The sequence below is a fragment of the Rhea americana genome, unplaced genomic scaffold (assembly GCF_003343005.1).
Source record: "Rhea americana isolate MKP2758 unplaced genomic scaffold, rheAme1 scaffold_189, whole genome shotgun sequence".
Taxonomy (NCBI): Eukaryota; Metazoa; Chordata; class Aves; order Rheiformes; family Rheidae; genus Rhea; species Rhea americana.
Window position 1 is genome coordinate 283,306 of NW_028186027.1, and position 19,962 is coordinate 303,267.

Here is a 19,962-nt window from a genome sequence, read left to right on the forward strand (position 1 = left end):
CTTTTTCAAAGTATGTATTTAAGTGCTAAGCTGAGCTCCTGAAATCAACTTGTCAGGCTATATGTACATCAGAAATATATGTATTTTTTTTTCCTTTTACCYCAACCTGCAAACATATTGATAAAGCAGTGTCTGAAATGAGGAATTATGTGCATCTTACTCAGTGCACTGGGGCTTTTGATTATGTTAGATACCATTTGTCAGTTCTTTTTTAGTTTGAATYTAGCCCAATTAAAAAATAAAGAAGTACCAATAGCCAGAGAGGGATGGTAACGGTTAAAATAAATAGTTTGAAAGTCTTACATCTAGAAWCAAGAACAACTTTCAAGTAGGATTTCACAGATTTTTATCCTAACTCCATTTTCTCTATTAGCCTCCTGCCTTTGAATACCACTACTTGCCTTTTTCTTTCCTATGAGCCCCTTTTGTCCTTAATTCTTTGTAGACTGCTATTTATGCTCCGGTAACTTCTCAGCCTTTCATTCTGTGAAGGTTATTTGAGGACATTTTCTTTTCCCTTCAAGTACCAACCAATATCTTTAACAGTACACAGGTTTATCTGAAGCAGAGATTGCACGTGTCAAATACTTTCAAAACTACTTGTGCAGAGCTAGTTATTTGATCTTTTTTTTTCTTTTAAATTTGAAATTGCATGCTATTTTTTTAATGATCTCCAGATAGTTTCTGCCCTATTGCAGTAACTGACAATGTTATGTTGTTATCTCAAAGATGTATTCACCAGCCCTCTGTCAAAGGCTTTCAATATCCTTTTTGACCCAAGGAACAAGAGGCRACATTTGAGTGGTTTAAGAGGTGTTCAAGGCACATTGAGATATCTTTTGCAGTTCTGTTTTTATAACATTGCACGAAAGACCTCTCCCCTCAGCGCAGGAGGATTCAGACAATCAAACTATGAGGAAGACGATGCATCTGACTGTGGCTTGCTTTCCTTCCTTCCTATGCTCTCTAAATAGCCCGTTATCTCAGGGCCATGTAATATGCCCTTTGCAAGCATAGTTGAAATTTCCTTCTTTCCTGCTTTCTCTCTCTTTCTCTGAGAATGTTTCCTGCTGCTTTGCCTGAAGAGCTCAAAATGATACATAGCAAATTTTTCTTTTCCCAGCTTATTTCAGTTTCTGAGCAGACTTGCACTTTTTAACGTGCTGCTTAGTCATATCAAATACAGTCTGTGATTGTTAATATTTAAACACTGATGTCCAAATTGATATCTCCAGGTATAGGTACCGTGTACCACAGAAGGAAGCTTCCCTTCACCCATTCTTAGAATCTGTTTAATGCCTTTAGATTTAATTTGAGTCCTGAAAGGGAAACCTCTGCCCCAGGTGTGTGTCCCACTCCTGCAGCTGGAACAACTCCTCTTCTCTCTCTTGGGAAAGCAATACGACCTCCTGCCTGCTTAGCTGCATTAGGCTAAAACAAAGCAAGAAAAAGTGACCTTAATTATGGTTTAGATATTGAATATCTTTTTTCCTATACAGCTTGCTTGCCTGGCACTAGTGCTGTTGTGGCAGCAGCAGAGATGGAAATTGTAACTGGATGGAGCAAACTGAAAGCATCATAGCACATGTTAGGATTTGTTGTGTGTTTGTTCTGTGCTTTTTGTAAGACTAGAAGGAGAAGCAAGTCCCCTTTCTCTGTCTGCACCTGAGCATACATACACTGACCTCCTGGGCCTGTCTTCAATCCAGCAACTAATGGTATTGTGAATAGAGGGCATCTTCAGTCATGGGGCCATTTGCACTGGAAAGATAGGTCAAGCTGTGTCTTCAATGAATGCTTCTGCATGAATGAAAATCCATGAGAATGCCCAAAAGGTATATTTCTGAGGAAGACTTGCAAAACAAAAGATAGACTTCAGTATGAAAGTGGTTGGGGTTTCTTCTGTTTTTTAAAGCCACCAGGGCTTTAAAAGCAGCTATCCTCTTTCTGGTAAATGCTTGCAGTAATGAGGTTGTTCTGAATGAGAACTCTTGGGCCTAGATGTAATTACTGCCTTTAAAGTCCTGCGCATTGCCCTTTAGCTAGATTCCTTTTCTGTAGCTCCCTCCTCCTCCTCGTCCTACTTCAGGGTTTCAGCTAGCTACTGCACCACTCTCTTCACCACTGACAACTTTTTGGTGCTTTCCCCATTGGCAAGCATATTCTGCTGAATAGAAAGACCTGAGGAGTTTCTACTTACAGATTGTGCATGGGTCTTTTTGGATGTGTGGGGTTTTTTGAGTATTGTTCGTTTTTGTTGTGGAGGCACTTTGGTCAGAAAAGCTGGGTTCCAGTTAGCATCAGTTTTTGAAGGAGGGTATTGGGCATGCATTAGTGTTGGGGTTGCCCTGGAACTGGCCATTTTCTTGTGATACAGGAACGCTGGTTGATGAGACATGTTAATTTCTGCCACTGAATACATGGAGCAGGTGTTGAACTCTTCCTGGAAGGCCTTCTGCAGCAAGGATCTTTTGCAAGTAGGGTTCTCTTTAGAGAATTATAAAAAGATATATAGCAGGATTTTTGCCCTTGCATATGTTTCCAAAGCGCTGTTAATATTTGCAACAGGTGCTTCATACAAGTTTTGGCAGGTTTTTTTTTCTTGTCTTTGTAAGAGAGCAGTGTGAAAAAAATAGTCCTTTTGCATCCCCAAACTTTGATTTCAATGTCCCATTTTTGAGAGGGATTATATTGGATTGTACGGAATGTGGCATACCATTGTGGAGTCTCCACAAACACTTCTGATATTAAAGTACAATTGAATAAGAACCCATGTGATCATATATTTTTTGAAGTGACTGTGAGTGGAATTTTAGCTGTATCAATGATAGTAGCAATGTTTAGTGCTGCCAGCTGTAGTGTATTGCTAATTTTTCAATGATATCTCATAGTTGCAAGCAGAGTTCTGCTACACAGAGTTCACTTGTTGCCCATGGATTGATCCCAAGGAGGGAATCTACATTTCTGATTCAACAATGTCACTTGTTAAGTCTTAAATGCTTACCTATAATTCTTTCTATTTAAGGCCTATCTRTGTTCTGTTGCAAAAACTTTCATTAACATTGGAGAGCTTTGGGTCAGAAGGCTAACTATCACAGGAAATCGAAAGATGGGCCAGACTTCAGTTCTGCCTGAAATTGGGTGATACCTCCCTCTAGAGTTTGTCCTCAAACATGAATGATATTCGAATACTGAAGAAGAGCAGCCCGTTCAAAGTTGTTTCAGATTAAACAGAAGGAAGCAACTTCCAGTAAGGAAAAGGGAGGTGTTTTGCCAGAACCCGGGCCTGCTTCTTACTGTGGGCATCTTTTAATTGGAAAGGCAGAAGTTGCAGTATTAGTTATTATCTGAATTAATCTTTAAGTTATTCTCCCTCTTCTCCGCCCTCCTTCTCTCCCCCTTTCCCTCTCTCTCTCCCCCTCTCGTATCAATACATGTTGCCTGCCAAAAGGCGCCCTCCCCTTTTTTTTTATACACAGGTGGAAGCACAGTGGCCCATGCCTTCAACTTTAATAGGAAAAACATAATGTAGTTTTGGAGATTACCCTGAGCGCTGTGCTGTCTCCTAAGCTGTACAGGCTAGACTGCATCACATGATTCTTCATGTCCTGTATTGTTTCTCCATCTTATTCTGGGTCAGGAAGAATGTTTCCTAATCCGTCCTCCATTTAGGAGACGTGCTGAACTTCAGAAGTTTGTATAATGCTTCTGGCTTCAAGCTTAGTKTTCTTTTTAGTAAATATGCATAAAATATTGTTTGAAGGAGTTTTGGTTACTAAGTCACTTAGACACATTTGAAACCTTTTACCAAAACTAAATACTTTATTATGTAGTATATGCTTACATTGTGCATGTTCAGATCATTTTCAGATCTCTTTGAGAAAGATAAATATTCTGGTCCTGTACGTTTTCAGAGGTGAGAACAACAACCATATAGAGTCATCTGTCCTTTTTTGCTGCTTCTGTTTTGACTGTAAATAATTTTGCAGGAAGYCTAACAATATAGTAAGAGAAGAGCTGTGACTCAAAGGCGAGTGTGCCATTCAAACTGTAATAAAGAAGAATYGTTAATTAAAAATCTCTGCATTTGCAATATACACTTGAAGATTAAGGAAGTGTTCCTAAAGATGGGCTTTGTTTTTGGAATAAATGAAAGGAAATAGTTTCAAGTGGTTCAGTGACTTCGTAATGCACTTAAACTTTGCTTAGTGCGTTGTCCTTGTGATGTGTCTGTACCATGACTTTTTGTTATTCTTTTGCTGATTATCCAAGTACAAGGTAGGCTAGATAAGTCTGTGCTTAAATTACTGAGAAAAGTTTGCAGATGTAGAGTCAAAATGACACTATAGATACTAGTTAATGTATAYAAGGCTGTATTAATAAATGTATTTAGTCTTTTCTGTGTATTTTGGATCATGACACAAAGTGTTACTTTCTTTTGATCCCAGGTAGACAGAAGTCAGAAGGTATATTATGGCAGTGTGTCTAAGGGTGAGTCTGTGCTGGCTTGCTCACCCTTTCTTCTAAGCCGACTGGAGAGATGCCAGCCTCTGGTCTAGRAGCCATACTTTGTCAAGTAGATTTTTCTTACTCCAGAGTACTTGTAAAATCATTAAATCACAAGTGTGATCTTTTTGAGTGGCTGGGAAATGTGCATTTGCACAGCATAAGGATGCTGTAATGTGTTGAATGCCCTCTCCTTTGCTTCTCGAAAAATTGAAGGTTTGAGGACCCCATGTGTGAGTCTGAGGTTCCTGCGTGTTAATATTTTGCAAACACCTATTCCCCCTCCAAGTGGATTTTCTTTTAAAGTGTTCCCTGTTTGCCCTCTGATACATGCCTCATTCTGGTTTTCTTCAGCCTGCTTCATTTTTCTACTAAAGGTTAAGGCACCTGGGAAGATGTTTGGTTTGCTATGCTTCCCRAATGAGTCCTAGTCTATAGCTACTGCTGTTTAGTCGTGTTGAAAAACTAGTTCTTTAAAATGGAATGCTTATATGAAAATCAGTATTTGGTTGGAAGGAAAAACAGTAGTAGAAGAAGATTCCATACCTTTTTTCCTTTCTTTATGGGCCATTCTGTTATCCTCAATCCACTAATTCTCTAAAAAATTTCAAAAAACTGATTCAGTGATCGCCAGAGGAATATTTACAAACACGAARCTGGACTTGCAGTCTTGTACTACTCTACTGAATCAGGACTTATTTCTTAGACCACAGTTTGACAGTTCMACTAAACCCAGTTTTAGGTCTCCAAATTCAAGAAAACACCATGACTGGACAATGCAGTGGTCTAAGCTGATGCAGATTTACAATGCTGATCAATGGGTTTTTTTTTTTCCCAAAACTTTTGATCAGTTGATGGTGAGCAGTTCTTCATGAAGTTCAACAAGGGCAAGTGCAGGGTTCTGCACCTAGGGAGGAGTAACTCCATGCACCAAYACAGCCTGGGGGCTGGACCTGCTGGAAGGCAACTCTGTGGAGAAGGACCTGGGCATCTTGGTGGACTGCAGGCTGACCRCAAGCCAGCAATGTGCCCCAGTGGCCAAGAAGGCCAACGGTACCCTGGGCTGCATTAGGAAGAGCATTGCCAGCAGGTCAAGTGAGGTGATCCTGCCACTCTGCTTAACCCTGATGAGGCTGTATMTGTGTTCAGTTCTGAGCCCTCCAATAAAAGAGAGTTGTGGAAGCTCTGGAGCGAAGCCAGCAAGGGCTACTAAGATGACTAAGAGACTGCAGCATCTCTCCTATGAGGAAAGGCTGAGAGAGCTGGATCTGTTCAGCCTGGAGAAGAGAAGACTGAGGAGGGATCTCATCAATGCATATAAGTATCTGAAGGGAGGGTGTCAAGAGGATGAAGCCAGACTCTTTTCAGTGATGCCCAGCAATAGGATGAGAGGCAATRGGCACAAACTGAAACACAAGAAGTCCCATCTGAATATGAGGAAAGACTTCTTTACTGTGAGAATGACAGAGCACTGGAACAGGTTGCCCAGAGAGGTTGTGWAATCTCTTTCCTTGGAGATATTCAAAAGCTGTCTGGACACAATCTCTGGAAACGTGCTCTAGGTGACCCTGCTTGAGCAGGAGGAAATTGGACTAGATGATCTCCAGAGGTACCTTCTAACCTCAACTCTTTTGTGATTCTGTGACCTTTATCTGCCATGCTAACTACATGCCAATCAAGTATCATCTGCACTTCAAAAGTCAATGTAAACACTGACTATATTGTAGTCTAGTTTAACAAATTTAAATGCTTCATGCCTGAGCAGGATCAGATTGGCACACCAAGTAATCTGATAGTGTCCAGATTACATGGATTAATRTGGATATTCACAGAACCATAAGTGCCCAAGTGCTGCAAAGAGTGGTATGGYGCAGAAAGTCTGCAACTGATTACCAACAAAGCATCAGCTAAACCGGTTGAGAGATGCTTAATCATTTCTCTGAACATGTCTGTGGCTGTGTTTAACCTCTAGCTATTTAAAGCTAGCTCAAAGTCCCAAAGCATTCCTACTGTGATTGTGTGAAGTACCACTAAGGCTATCCAGAATGCCAGGAGCAAGGAAATTACAGCAGCATGGTGATCTGTCTAATTCATCTGTGCTGCCAGTAAACTATACACAGGATGAATTAATTTGTGCAGAGCTGATGTTATATCATCTAGGTTTCTTCTGGTATCCCAGATAGCACAAGTGTCTCAGTATTGCACCTCAATCTGCTTTTAGGTATGCTGAATGCCAATGGCCTAAGATCACCAAAAATGTAGTATAGGCTTACCTAGTTTGCAAATGAGCAGAAATAGTGCAACTCAAGTAAGGAATACAGCTCTTTTTTTTTTCTCTCACAGGCACAGTGAATCAAAACCAAAAGTTATTTCTTAGGTGAGAAGGTGAGACTCAATTTTTATTTTTATTAACGTTTTTGAGACAGATGTTACAGTTTTCAGCTTACAAGCAATGTCAGCAGCATTCCACACTAATCCTTAGGGAGGAGAGAGCTGGYTTTCTGGTCATCAAAAAGTAGTGGCTATGTAGCTTGTATGCATGAATTTATTCCTTTTACCAGAATCTTGACCATAGTTTATTCAAAACAGCATCACTTGAGCAGACATGCAGTTTATCTTTTTGAAGTAGGTTTGTTAGTAGTTAACAGGTAGATGTGTGGTATTTTCTGTTTTGTGTGAGAGCCACCTTTACTCTTTGTCCTAGTGCAAACTAATAAAGTTTTGACAGTCTTTGGAATAGAAAATGAGTGTTGCCTAGTGGCTCGGCTGCCTGGTAGGGATGCATACATACGTTTGTATTGATGTTTGGAGCAGAAGCTTGTGGGATGCTGTGTGGTGAGATACAGCTGTTACTGAAGGCGTGAAGGCTTGCGGGAACTACCAGGCTCGCTCCCCCTGGTCTGAGCTGATTCATTGCAGAGACGGAGTCAAAGCCGGCTGCGGTTTGGGAGCTCGCGAGTAGCAGCAGCCACTGCATAAAAATAAGCATTATCGCTGCAGGCTCTCCAGAAAGCTTTTCTTGCCCGAGAACTCTGATCGCATACAGCTTCTTGAAGGCTTGGACAAGAGTGGCTAACGTGGTTGTTTGTTGGGAGAGAGCAACATCTTTTAAGAGCTGTTTGATTTAGGAAGAAGGCATCAAACACAGGCAATCGTAAGTGCATGGCTAAATAATCTGGGAGTTGAAACTCGCTTGGCTTCATTAGGATATTGAAACAGACTGAGAAAAGGACCACTGTAAGGAAATAGCTTGTAGACTGAATTACCTTTTCAGCCAACACTTTTCCACTCCTCCTTGGCTCCAGGGGTTCAAATTTCATTGAACCTGATTATCCCCTCAGGCTCCTCCCTTGTGTTTACATTTTCATTTGCTTTTTCTGGCTGATACAAGTCTCATGCTTTTGAGCAAGACCATTTACCTCCAGGAGCAGGAACAGCAGCTGTAACTCGAACAGCAGGAGCAGAGAAATTTTGTGCCTTTTTAAGCTGTTTGCCTTAACTCCAGCTTTCCTCTGCACAGTCTTTTGCTTAAAGGAGCATTAGTTGATTTAAATGAGCTAATGATTGACTCCTGCAGAAAGTTCCTGAATGTGCCTAATAAAGAGGTAAGAAGCTTTCTTATGGTTCAAGAGTTGGAAATACAGACCACATGTATTTCTGTATGAATTTTATAGGAATTATGTGGGAAGAGCTTGCAAGGAGTGAGGGCCTGTGTTTGTTAGAAAGGGAGAAAGGAAAAGACAAGCACACATAAAAAGATTTAACTTTGAAGGAATGCAGCTCTGGACTTGTCCAGGTTTGCCTGAGGGTAGAAATATTTATTTCTGAGGTTGAAAGAAATAATCCTGATCTCCTATAATGTTTCCTGCTGCAACACGATCAATGGTACACTGTGTAAAAGCTAGTGCATTTGCAGCCTTTCTCTGCTTTCTGTTCAGGTGGACTGGGTCAGAACGGTTCTTGTTGGGCTTGTGGTATGTGTGTTTACCTAGCTGGCTTGCATTTGTGTGTATTTTCACAAGTGGTGAATGGACAGGGGCTGGCTGTGGGGACAAGTCAAAAAGCTGAAAGACTGAAATGTCTTTTTACTCACAAGGCTGCCTTCAGGTATTTGGATTTCATGAAAGGAAGTGCCAAAAAACATAGGCTTGGAAGGAAGCCACTGAATTTGGTATGTGTTGGTATTTCAGCTTCTACTTTTTTATATAAGTTGCTCTTTGTATATTATGTATGAGAATGAAAATACATACATACCCTTTTCTCTGAGGCTTTCATTTATAAGGGGTTCCCTGATACTGATGTGCCTGTAGTTTAGAATCAGTGTGGGAATTTGTCAAGCTTGAGCCTGTTCAGGGAGTTGGAGTTCCTCCTGAGAAGAGAGGTCAGACTGAAAGAAACTGGGCCCCCTCAGCCTGTGTAGCTAAATTCCAGCATTACTTAGGGCTCCACTGTTGTGCACTTCCCCTCTTTTTGACAGCTGTGTTACTGCAGCGTTTTACAGAGTGCTGCTTCCTTGGAAAAAATCGAGAGCAGGGATTGAGTTTTGTATTGAGATGTGTATTTAATGCATGAGGCCTTTTGCAATGCCACAACTTAGCAAGGTGCACAGAATGCAGTTTTGCTTTGCTAGTATATTTTCTAGTTTCTTTTGCCCCCCAGAGTGGTCCCTGCCTACATGCATAGCTTCACATTTCTAATTAATTATTTTTAGAGACAAAAAAAATATGAACACTAGATAAAAGTGAGGTCTGAAAATCTCAGTAAGAGAGGGATTCCAAAATTATGCTTTAGAAAAAGGGAAAATACAAGATKACATACTACTTTAATATGAGGGGGAAATACTTTAAAGCCTTTTATTTTCAAGGTTACAGTAGTTGAATAGTTCATTTCTCCTGGTTTTATGAACAAACAAGCAATAACATAAAAAGTCTAAATCTTTTATTTCCTGTGACTGTTCAGACGCTCTCTGCTTCCTTTGAGGTTGGATTGTGTTGAGTCTTCAGAGATGCATTTGTGTTAGTTATTTTAACAAGTCATATTTAAATATTCTGTGGATTTCTCAAGTTCAGAAACATATCTCAGGCTGCCTAGTATATCATTTAGGTAAAATCATTGATGTAAATGTTAGCTCTGTCAGTAAAGTGTGGTACTCAAATATTTAATTCTTCCATAGCAGAAGTACTATATTGTAAAATATTTCTGCCTCTTACAGCATTTCATATCATTGGAAACCAAGTCTGAAGTGGGAGGGAAGGTTTAGGCAGACAGATCATTTTACCTTGACGATGAGTTGTATTCTTTATATTGAACTCAGAGTGAAAGATTTTACACAGGTCTGAGGTAAAACTAAGCTCTTTATGCTGCTCAGCATATGTGGCCTGGTAAGAGATTTTTCAAGGTCATGAATTTGAAACGGCGCATGATTTCCGTTCCCTTGCAATGGGAGTTGTGTTCCTGGATGCTGTTAGGGCCATCTGGAACTCTCCCACTGCACCAATAAGAGATATTAATATCGGTGCTGTCTATACTGTAACCATTTTGTTTGCATGACTGTTGTGTCTGTGCTGAATGTTAAAAGAAAAGTTGGGGTGGATGGATGAGAGATACATTTCTAGAGGGACAGAGGGATATTTGTTACATGACTGTGGTTCAGAGACATACCTCTAAGTAGGACCAACTGCAGTGTGGTTCCTGATTACTGATCAGTGCCAGGTGTAGGAATTTTTTTTGAATAATTACTGGATAACTGAGGGGGGGGGGGGAAGAGGGGAAGGAATTAATCCAAGAATACTTTCCTACAACTGTGCAACTTTGAAAGTTTAGATTTGTTACATGTAGTACCTGTCATAAGTTTTCATGATCAGGAGCTGCAGATTTGAAGATTCAGACTATTTAGGAGCAGCTGGATTTTTGTTTAGCTCTGTGTCTAATTCTCTGTCATCTGTTTACTGGAATAAAATGTACCGTGACAATTTTTCAGTGACTATTTGAGGTTTATGAAAAGGCAGCTGCCCGCTAGAGAAAAACGGTTAGGTACAAGTAAATTGCTTTATCCCACAATCACAGGTCTTTCCTTGTGAAGTCTAACAACGTCATACTCATCTTTAAGTTCACAGCTTGAAGCCAGCAGTTCCCAAACTTTTGTTTCAAGCTTCACTTACAGACAGAAGATATGATGTGAACCCCTCAAGTTCCAGCATAAATATCAAAAGCAGTGTTTGTCGGCTCCCGATCCTGCTTGTAATTGCAGTAACCTCTGTTTGGGGAACCACTGCTTTGAGAGGTTGCCTTAGGGATTTTGAAGCTTGGCCTACAATTGCAGCTTGGCAATGGACCAGGCTTTCAGAAATGGATWCTTAAGTAGGACATCTAGATCCCACGCTTTACTGATTGCATTTTTCTTTGCAGTTTAAATGCCTGTTTTGTATGGCTCAGTGCTCACTTAAATGATCAGTGCAGGATTGAAAATCCTGGTTAAGTTCCTCATTCACTTAGGAAAGTTGRCTTCTCGTAGTCCCTCTGTCACAAATAGGTACTTCAATTTAGGTAACCTACATTTATCAAGTAGAGGATAATGCAAGGTGAAAAAAATATTTCCAAGCTGTTTGTTTTTTGTGAATTTCTTCTTAGTAAGTGGTATACCCAGTGGCATGATTATGAGTAGGCAGTTATGTTGATGTTGAGTAAGATAGTACTCATTRTGTCCACAGCTGTTCAGGTTATTTTAAACGTACTCACATTCCACATACTAGCAATTTTGAGGGTACAGGGTGAAACACTGAATGCCATAAAACCTAGCTGCCCGTTTTATAGTGGTGAAATATGGCACAGAGGTGGCGGTGTTCAGACATTGTCCCTCCTGTCGTGATGTTGAGTTCTCACAGGTCTGAGTGATTGGTTGGTGTATCTCTGTGTACATACACATATGCACACACAGCAGTTGGCCGCTTTGTAAGGSAGCCCAAGCAGCTCAGTGTTCAATTGCTTACACAAAGTGGTTCTAGTGTCCTTAGGAAGGATTGCAGATTTCATGGGTTTTATTTTTAACAGAGACCGTAACATAGAAAAAACAGTTTCCCCTGTTGTTTCAGATCAGATTTACGGAGATGTCCAGGTAAATGATACTCTTCTAAATGCACAGTCAGGAACAGTGTAAGGATATGAATACTGAATAATTTATTTTAATCAATGTACTATCACCACATATAAAATGCTTCAGGCAAAACCTTACCCTAAGCCATATTCTATGTGTAAACTTTGTTCCTTTGATAATGAATCTTGTAGTCTYGTAAGCTGTATTATCTCTGTTCCAACCAAATTTTGTACGGTAGTAACCCTGAGGCAAAACCTGTGAGAAGTCAGAGAAAGACTCCTGCTGTATCTTGCAGTATCTGTGTATCAGTTAGGCTTCTACTGAGTACAGGTGCTACTCTTCAGYGTGGCAATTTTTCTGAGGAGATGCATACTTCAAGTACATCCGAAAAGCTATGTTTGCAAAAAGAAGAAATTTTCATCTACATGAGAAATAGGGGGAGGGAGAGATTCCTCTAGCAAAATTTTTTCTTCCCTTCATCTGATTTACTTGTCTGAAACATTCCTATACTCTTCCTTGATGCTTTCCAGTTAACACTAGCTATTCACAGAAACCTGAAACTTCTTAATGTTCTAGCTTCTTAGTGTTCACTACAAACTATAGCTGAGATTAAAACTGTGATCTGAGTAGTCATGAATTAAATATCAGCCACCAGTGGGATCACTTCAGAGTTCGAAGACAGCCAATTAACTTCTGTATCTTTCGGAAAAATATTTTTTAATTTAAGACCCCTCATCATCCTGAAGTAGGTTAGGCCCAAACTTCGTGTTGTCACATAAATGTAGTATGTACAGGAGCATTCTCTAAGAAAGGAAAATCATTCTGTTTTTGAAAAAAACAAGCTTCTGACTATTGTAAAGCTGTTGTATCCAATTCAAAGGTCAATGAAATGAAGCAAAATTTTGAGTACTCTAGTTTGCATACTTAATATGTAAGCAAAGATCCTAAGCTACAAAAAATGTATCCTATGTCAAAAGGTGTTTTCATATTTATATCCAATGGTGCTAATTTTTAATGCCATTAAAAATATATTGAGGAATTGTAATATTTTAAAAATATTTAGCACTAATCAGAATGTCTATTCAAATGACTATGTATTTTTTTCTTTTTTGAGAGTTTTTTTCTTCTTTCTCAAATTAAATGGTATAATTTTAAGTAGAGATGCTACCAGAAAGTAGAACATTTCTTCTTCAGAACAAGAACTCTGTTCGTACAGTTCCTAGTTTGTGAGACTTCGAAGCTGGTTGTGGCTACTGTATGTTATGTTCAACATATGAAATAGATTGAAGGATTTTGAATTAGCAGGAAAAGTACTGGGCTGGGTTATCTCTAAACCTTGCAGAGCCCTGGTGTGCCAGATCCTCAGTTCCACAGTCTGCATTTCTGTAGGGGGAATAACATTTGTATGTTATGTTTCATCTGGTGAGGGATATTTATGGCTGGCTAGTGTCTGATTCACGGCTGTTTGAAGGATTTACAGTGCTGTGTCTAGTTTGGGGTAGCAGAGAAGAAGCACAGAAGGGCTTAGTGGTTCAAGAATACTGGTCCTGTATTTACCTTCCTGTATTCCAGTCCAACGCTGTAATCTGTTTATTTGTGTCGAGATACTCAGCTACTCAGATCACAGCAATTTTGTATATTTTTTATTTTTCTTTACTGAATACTAACCACAAGAAAATTATTGCCAACTACAAAATAATCACCTAAGAATTACTATTAACTTTTTTGAACTTGAATAATTTGTTGTGGTAACTTTATTAAATAATTYCATATGAAAGTTTTCTGTCTTTTCATGTTGAAACTCCAAGTGTGCATCATTGTCCTAGCAGCAGTGAGAGCTTACGAGAAATCACAGCATGAAASAGCTTGAAAAACTGTCAGTTGACAGTGTTTTCCTTATATATAGTAGTTCTCTTCATTAAACCATAAATACTACTAAATACTATTTTWAAATATCTGTATACAGACATTCGACCTCTTATATAGCAGTTTTTGTCACTATTTGCACATTGTACTGCATAAACTTCAGCAAGCTTCTAACAGGTTGCTTATAGAGAAAATCTATGGCAAGGGGAATTGGTTTGGGTTTTTTTTTTGTTTGTTTGTTTTTCTTTTTTCTAGCCTGATGACTTGTTCTAAAAGGGAATGTTTTTGGCCTTCTGCATGTGCTGTTTTTAAAAACAACAGCAGGCAACAAATAGTACCTAGTCTTTAAAAAGGAGAAAGTTGTCCTTTAATTATTGGCTAAGATCTATTGAACCTATCATATAACCTCTAGTGTATGACAGTGTTTTAACTGATGGAAACTTGGCAGTATGTTGCATAACGAATGTTTTTTTCCAAGCAGACCACTTTTCTTGCCATTATAAACTGATGAATTCATTGCCATCGTGGGTACAATTTATGAATAGCGCTTTTTCTAAAATGACATTACCAGAAAGGCTAACTAGCAATGTTCTGAAGCTTCATGACCATGGTGCCATTTTAAATATAATTTGAAACTGTGTGATACAGTTGACTTTAAAATTTATTGGGCTGTCAGTGGATCTTTTGATTTTGGAATTCCCATGATGGAGACTAAGCTGTTGGTTACCTTTAACAAAAATCTCCCTGTTCCTAACTTTTAATGGTCTAATTTTCTTATTATCAAACAATTCTCAAACTATGGGTAGGGAAAATTCTTCTAAAATTTCTGCTTAATTTAATGTTTTGATAATGGAGCTTTAAAACCTTCCAAAATAGAACTACTCATTTTACTTTCTTGGCTTGGTGCACAGTAGAWGTATTTACTCGTAAAGCTTTTTTATAAGACCAGAATTAGGAATCACATTCATTTTCAGTTCTGGGTAAGAGCCCAGGAGCCATATTCTACCTCTGGTTGATGGAACCTGCTTGATGTCTGTGGGAGGTGCATGAACAAATCCAGTAAAGGATTAGGCCATACATCATAAGAATGTTCCTCCTAGGGCTTAATTATTCTCCTGGGTCTGTAATGTCAAGAAGACCTTTAAAGAACCCTGACAGACAGAGGTAGGAAGAAGTGGTTTGGATAAAATAAGCTGGATTCAAGTAAACTCTGGAGCTTTTAAAATGTTCCAGGGGAAAAAAGGCTCTGCTCAGTGTTCTATGGTTTTATCCGTTGCCATTGCTGGTAGTACTGAAATTACAAGGAAGAGGTGGTTCTCACAGTAGTATTTTCAACTAAATTGGATCATGTGGGTTTTTTTTGGTTTTTTAAATTTGCTCTGTCTCAGGAGCAGAAAGTGTTTTATCAACAAAACACTGTTATGTTTTCATCAAGAACTTTGTTTTAAATTGAAATATAATAGAAGATTATACCATTGATTGATTATTGATATGCAGGTTTGTAGAATCAACTTAGTTTTGCAGAAACAATGGCATTAATATTAGCAGTATTTCTGAAATGTGATACCAATCGGAGCCCTTATGTAATACCTTGTCCTTTTCTCTGCCTGTTACTTGTCTCTTCACAGTGCTGCATACCCAAGGTCCCATTGATGGCAGTCTGTATGCAAAAGTGAGAAAGAAGAGCTCTTCAGACACCAGCATCCCCGGTGTTGCTCATGGTGTTCCTGTGACCAGCAGTCCTGATCACAGTGATCATACCCTCTCTGTCAGCAGTGATTCTGGACATTCAACAGCTTCCGTCAGGACAGACAAGACTGAGGAGCGCCTTGTGCCAGGAGGCAAACGAGGTCTAAGCCCACAAGAGAAGGCAGAACTGGACCAGCTACTCAGCGGCTTTGGTCTAGAGGATTCTGTCAGCACCACCAAGGATATGACTGATGCCCGAAGCAAGTACAGTGGGACTCGCCACATAGTGCCAGCTCAGGTTCACGTGAATGGAGACACCAAGCTGAAGGACAGGGAGACCGATATTCTGGATGATGAAATGCCCAATCATGACCTTCACAGCGTGGACAGCATTGGGACTTTGTCCTCCTCAGAAGGTCAGCACTCCACCCACCTTGGGAACTTCAGTTGCCACAAGAGCAGTCAGAACTCCCTTCTCTCAGATGGCTTTGGAAGTAACACTGGAGAAGACCATCACAGCGCTCTTGCACCAGACCTCGGAATTGGTGTGGATCCCCTCTATGAGAGATCATTTGGAAGCAGTGAGCCAAAGCCAACTCAGCAACTGCAAAGGAATCCTTCTGTCTCACCTCAGCCTCAAGCTTACGGCCCAAGTAACTACTCTACGCAGACATGGGTACGCCAGCAGCAGATGGTCACTGCTCACCAGTACAGTTTTGCCCCAGAAAATGAAGTGAGGGTTGGCATTCATAACACTGTAGAGAATTCAGGCAATGTCCAGAGTCAGTCCCGGGTCCCAGACACCCCAACACGGGGTTCCAGCAGCAGAGATGCTGTGCAGAGGGGGCTCGGAAATGTGCCAGGTGTCAGCGAAGCTGCAGAACACGCCAGCGGCGAGAGTTTCAAGCCAAGACTGGTGCCTCAGAGGGACACAAATGGTCTGGATCTAGGACTGAATACAGGGGGCTTGCCAGCTTCTCCAACTTTGGATATTGATCAGTCCATTGAGCAGCTGAACAGGCTGATCTTGGAATTAGACCCTACCTTTGAACCTATCCCGACCCGCATGAACACAGTCACCAGAGACCCAAATCAAGTAAATGGATTCAGCAGTCCTGATGCAGACATGGAAGGGCTTGGCCCTATCTTCCATGAGAAAGGAGAGATCGCAAACAGGAGTTCTTCCCGGCATGGTAAGTTATTATAGTACTATGTGAATATAATGCTTTTCCTAGCACTTGTGTGCTCTTGATATGCTACAGCAGGACCTCAGGTCACCACTTGCTACCTTCAGGATGATTGTGGAGGATGGATTATTTCAGGTATCCTCTTCATATAGAAATTAAGAAATTATGAAATTATACTAAAATTATCTAGCTTAAAAAATGTTTTGCAGATTTTTAAATGCCCTTGCATACATGTATTTGACTTGAAGAAAATACTGTTCAACAAATTCTTACCTGTTACAAATCATCAGTTGTGTGGTTTTTTTTTTTTTTTTTTGCTATAATTTTAGGTTGTGAAGGACAGAATTCCTATTACTACATGAGACAAGCTTTAGAAAGTGTCTGTAGTGATTTTTTGTTTGATTTCTGCTTAAAGTAGGAGAGAAACCCCTAACTTAATTTTATCATCAAATTTGGTGTAATGCCTCTGCATAAATTTCAGTGCAATATTTTTTTAATGAGTAATTTTTGCCAAAGAAGTATTTTAAAGCACTTTCTTTTGGAAACTTTATTCTGTTTTAAAATTCAGAAGTCACAGCACTTGTTTTTTGTCTCTGGCTCTGATACGATTGCAGAAATCCACTTGTGGAATTAAATATGCAATGCTTTTCTGGCTTGCTGTATTGCCTCAGYAAGACTACTATAACTAGCATCTTTGCAAAGGGATAAGTAGTCTATCTCTACTTAAAGTCAGCTGACTTCTTTGATCAATGCTGTAACTAAAATTTGTGATGAACARGCTCTTGTTAATCTTGCTGTGAGGATTGAAAATCCCATCTGGTCTTACTCCTCCAGCAGAACATATACCCTTCACTTCCTTTTCTCTTCCTATTCTTCTGCTTCCTTGTCTTTCACTATTGGCGTGATGAAACATTTGCCTGCATGTTCAGCGCATGACTGCAGTATCTGCTAGTGCGTCAGATCATCTGCCTGTGGCCTCGTGGACACAAATTAGCTACTTCAGCTCAAGCCCAGTTGGATGTGCCAGACCATTAGATGATGACTGTGCCTAACCACAACATGTGCTTCCAGTTAAGAACTGTGTGTTTTATATGGGCATGCAGACGTGTGTGATCAAGGATGGTGATCTAATGTGGAGAAGGTGAAATCACAATTTTGTGTTTGAAAGRGTAACTCAGGACTAAAAAAGTGAAAGATGTGGTAGAGAGTTTAGTTGAGCTGCTTCAATGTATATGATACTATTGTTTTAATGCAGAATATATTTTCTGTGCCTCTTACAGAATTAAATTCGTAATTGTCTTGAATCTTTCCAAATGATTATCCGATGGACAAATTGAAAATGAGTTAATGAGTTTTTTTTCCAACAGGAGAGAACTTTTCTCTTTGGTATGCAGTAAAGTTAGTGAAGGGGAAAAGAAGGTAATGTAAAATAAGCTAGCCTTTATTATTTCTTGTTTAAAAATTTGAATCTGAAAAGAGGTGTTTGAATTTTTCTCACAGCCTCTGGTCCTCTCCCAAGGGAAGCAGGAGTCACTGTCATTCCATTACATTTGTAAAGCCAGGTAAACTTTCTGCCCTGGTAAAGGCTGGGGTGAGTGCAAGACCTTGGGACATGTACTGGGAGAGGATTTGTATTAAAGATGATGATTAAACAGATGAAACAGGAGTTAAATATGACTGTATGAACAACATTTATGTTCTTGGGTAATTTCTGAGGGGCAATGTGGTACAACAGAGCAAGAAAAGAGTTTAGTAGGTGGGAAGCTTCTTCAGATTTCTCTGTGTAAAATTCTCTCTCCTTCATCAGTCTGAACAAAGGAAGGCGGGGGGGGGAGTTATGCTTTTGTTTGCYTTTTAAACTTGCCTCAGAAATACTGAACATCCTTACAGGATGTTTACATCATACTGAGCTTCAAACATGCATACTGATTCCCAAACCACTTCCCACTCAAGTCGATAGAAAAGCTCTTCTGATTGATTTAATTAGGCAGAGTATGTCCTTCTGAAAGTGAGCTGGTAAGCACAATACGTATGCTGAAAGTAAAGTGGTGTGTAAGCGCTAATTGTTATTACAATAACTCTCTTTTTGACGTTAATTGATTTTTTCCATACACCCCTATACTCCCAAAGCACTATTTGATTCGACTGAAATACACCTTCATTTAACCAACGATGTATAGCTAACGTGCCATCCAGACTGTTGTGGACAGTTCTGCACTCTATCAAACTCTAAACAAGTCAACCACTGAAAATTTATCATACATCAGATTTATGTTTGATTTTGTTTCTTCAGTAGAGAAAGGATTATTTTACCAGGATCTTTAGCACTTTTAAAAAATTTTATTGGTTTGGAAACAATTAAGTATACTGTTTAGAAAAGAACTTGCTTTGAGAAGATCAAAATAAAGGAGAGGAATAATTAGCGTATATGTTCAAAAATTGAGTTGCATTTCTTTTAGCCCTAGCTTTCAACACCTTCATCCAGTCATTTCTCTCTCCCATCCTCAGTGTTTTGTTTTTTTTTTCTCTTCTTTCTTACTCTATATGCCAGTGTTTAAAATCTTTTTCAAATTGCTGTTTGTTTATAGCCAAAGATAATTCCCAACTTAAGTTTCCAAACCCTTTAAATCTCCATTTCAGAGAGATTGCATTTTCATGTTTTGAAGCGTGCCTCCATCTGATGCAATGGGATCTCTTGGAACAAGAATGTAGTTCCGTTGGAACACAAAATTGCAGTAATCCTTTAAAATGGAGTTTGCCGTGCTACAGCTACAAGTAGCGTCAAGATGTTCCTTGAGCCAGGGCCCATCAGTGCATCAGTAGGCTCCTGCCCTGTTTGTTGCTTACTGTCTCCTTGAAGTCACTTCCCCTCACCACGTCTTCTGTTGCTCTTCCTCTAACATCACCTTACCTACCCAGTTTCAGATGGCAGTTGGCTGCACTCCCGCATCGTGTCCTCCACTACAGCCCTTCCCTGCTTTATAGGAGCGTGTTTCTCAGTATGAGACCTACTGCTCCTGGAAGTCACCAGCATCCCTCATGACCTSCTCTGGAAATCAGTGCTAGGGTTCAATATATGAAAGCTTCATGGAGCAAAATCATTTAGTTAAATTTTGTCTAGAAAACCAAAGCTCTTTGTGGAGCACGTGTAAAATGCAGCTGTGCACAGAGCCATGAGAAATGAACATTCTCCAATGTTGGGCATGAACTGAAATACACTCTGGCATACTTGCATAAACTCTGGCAGTGCATGAAAGTTCCTTCTTGTCTTCAGGGCTAGGAAAGCATGCATGATGTAGCACAAAATTGCAAGTATTGGCTTTATTTTCTAGAAAAGCTAGAATCTCTCTTGTTCATGTTCTCTTACTTGAAAGAAGCCATGTCCTGCAGTTTTCATCTTGTAAGGCAAACAGAGCTAAGATTAAAGGCTTGCAAGCAGTTCAAGCTTCAAGGTATGTAAGGCTAATTCGTTAATGCTTTCCGTTCCTTAATGGTTTCCTCTGTGGGTTTGTGTAATATAATGCCAGTAACTTCTCAAGTCTTTCCTTTACCGCTAGTTAGAAAAGATATCCAAAGTTTGATGCTGATGTTCTGCTTAGTTGTTTTTTTTTTTTTTTTTTT

General features: G+C 39.7%; 1 protein-coding gene across 16 annotated transcripts in view; it reads left to right on the plus strand.

Annotated features, from left to right (window-relative positions):
• Nucleotides 1–19,962, plus strand: part of TNS3 (tensin 3) — a 304,187-nt gene that overhangs the window by 213,664 nt on the left and 70,561 nt on the right. For all 16 annotated transcript variants that reach the window (XM_085302207.1, XM_085302209.1, XM_085302203.1 and 13 more), the window contains one exon: nucleotides 15,094–16,347. In XM_085302207.1, the coding sequence (XP_085158333.1) occupies nucleotides 15,094–16,347 (1,254 nt within the window). The remainder of the gene's footprint in view (nucleotides 1–15,093; nucleotides 16,348–19,962) is intronic.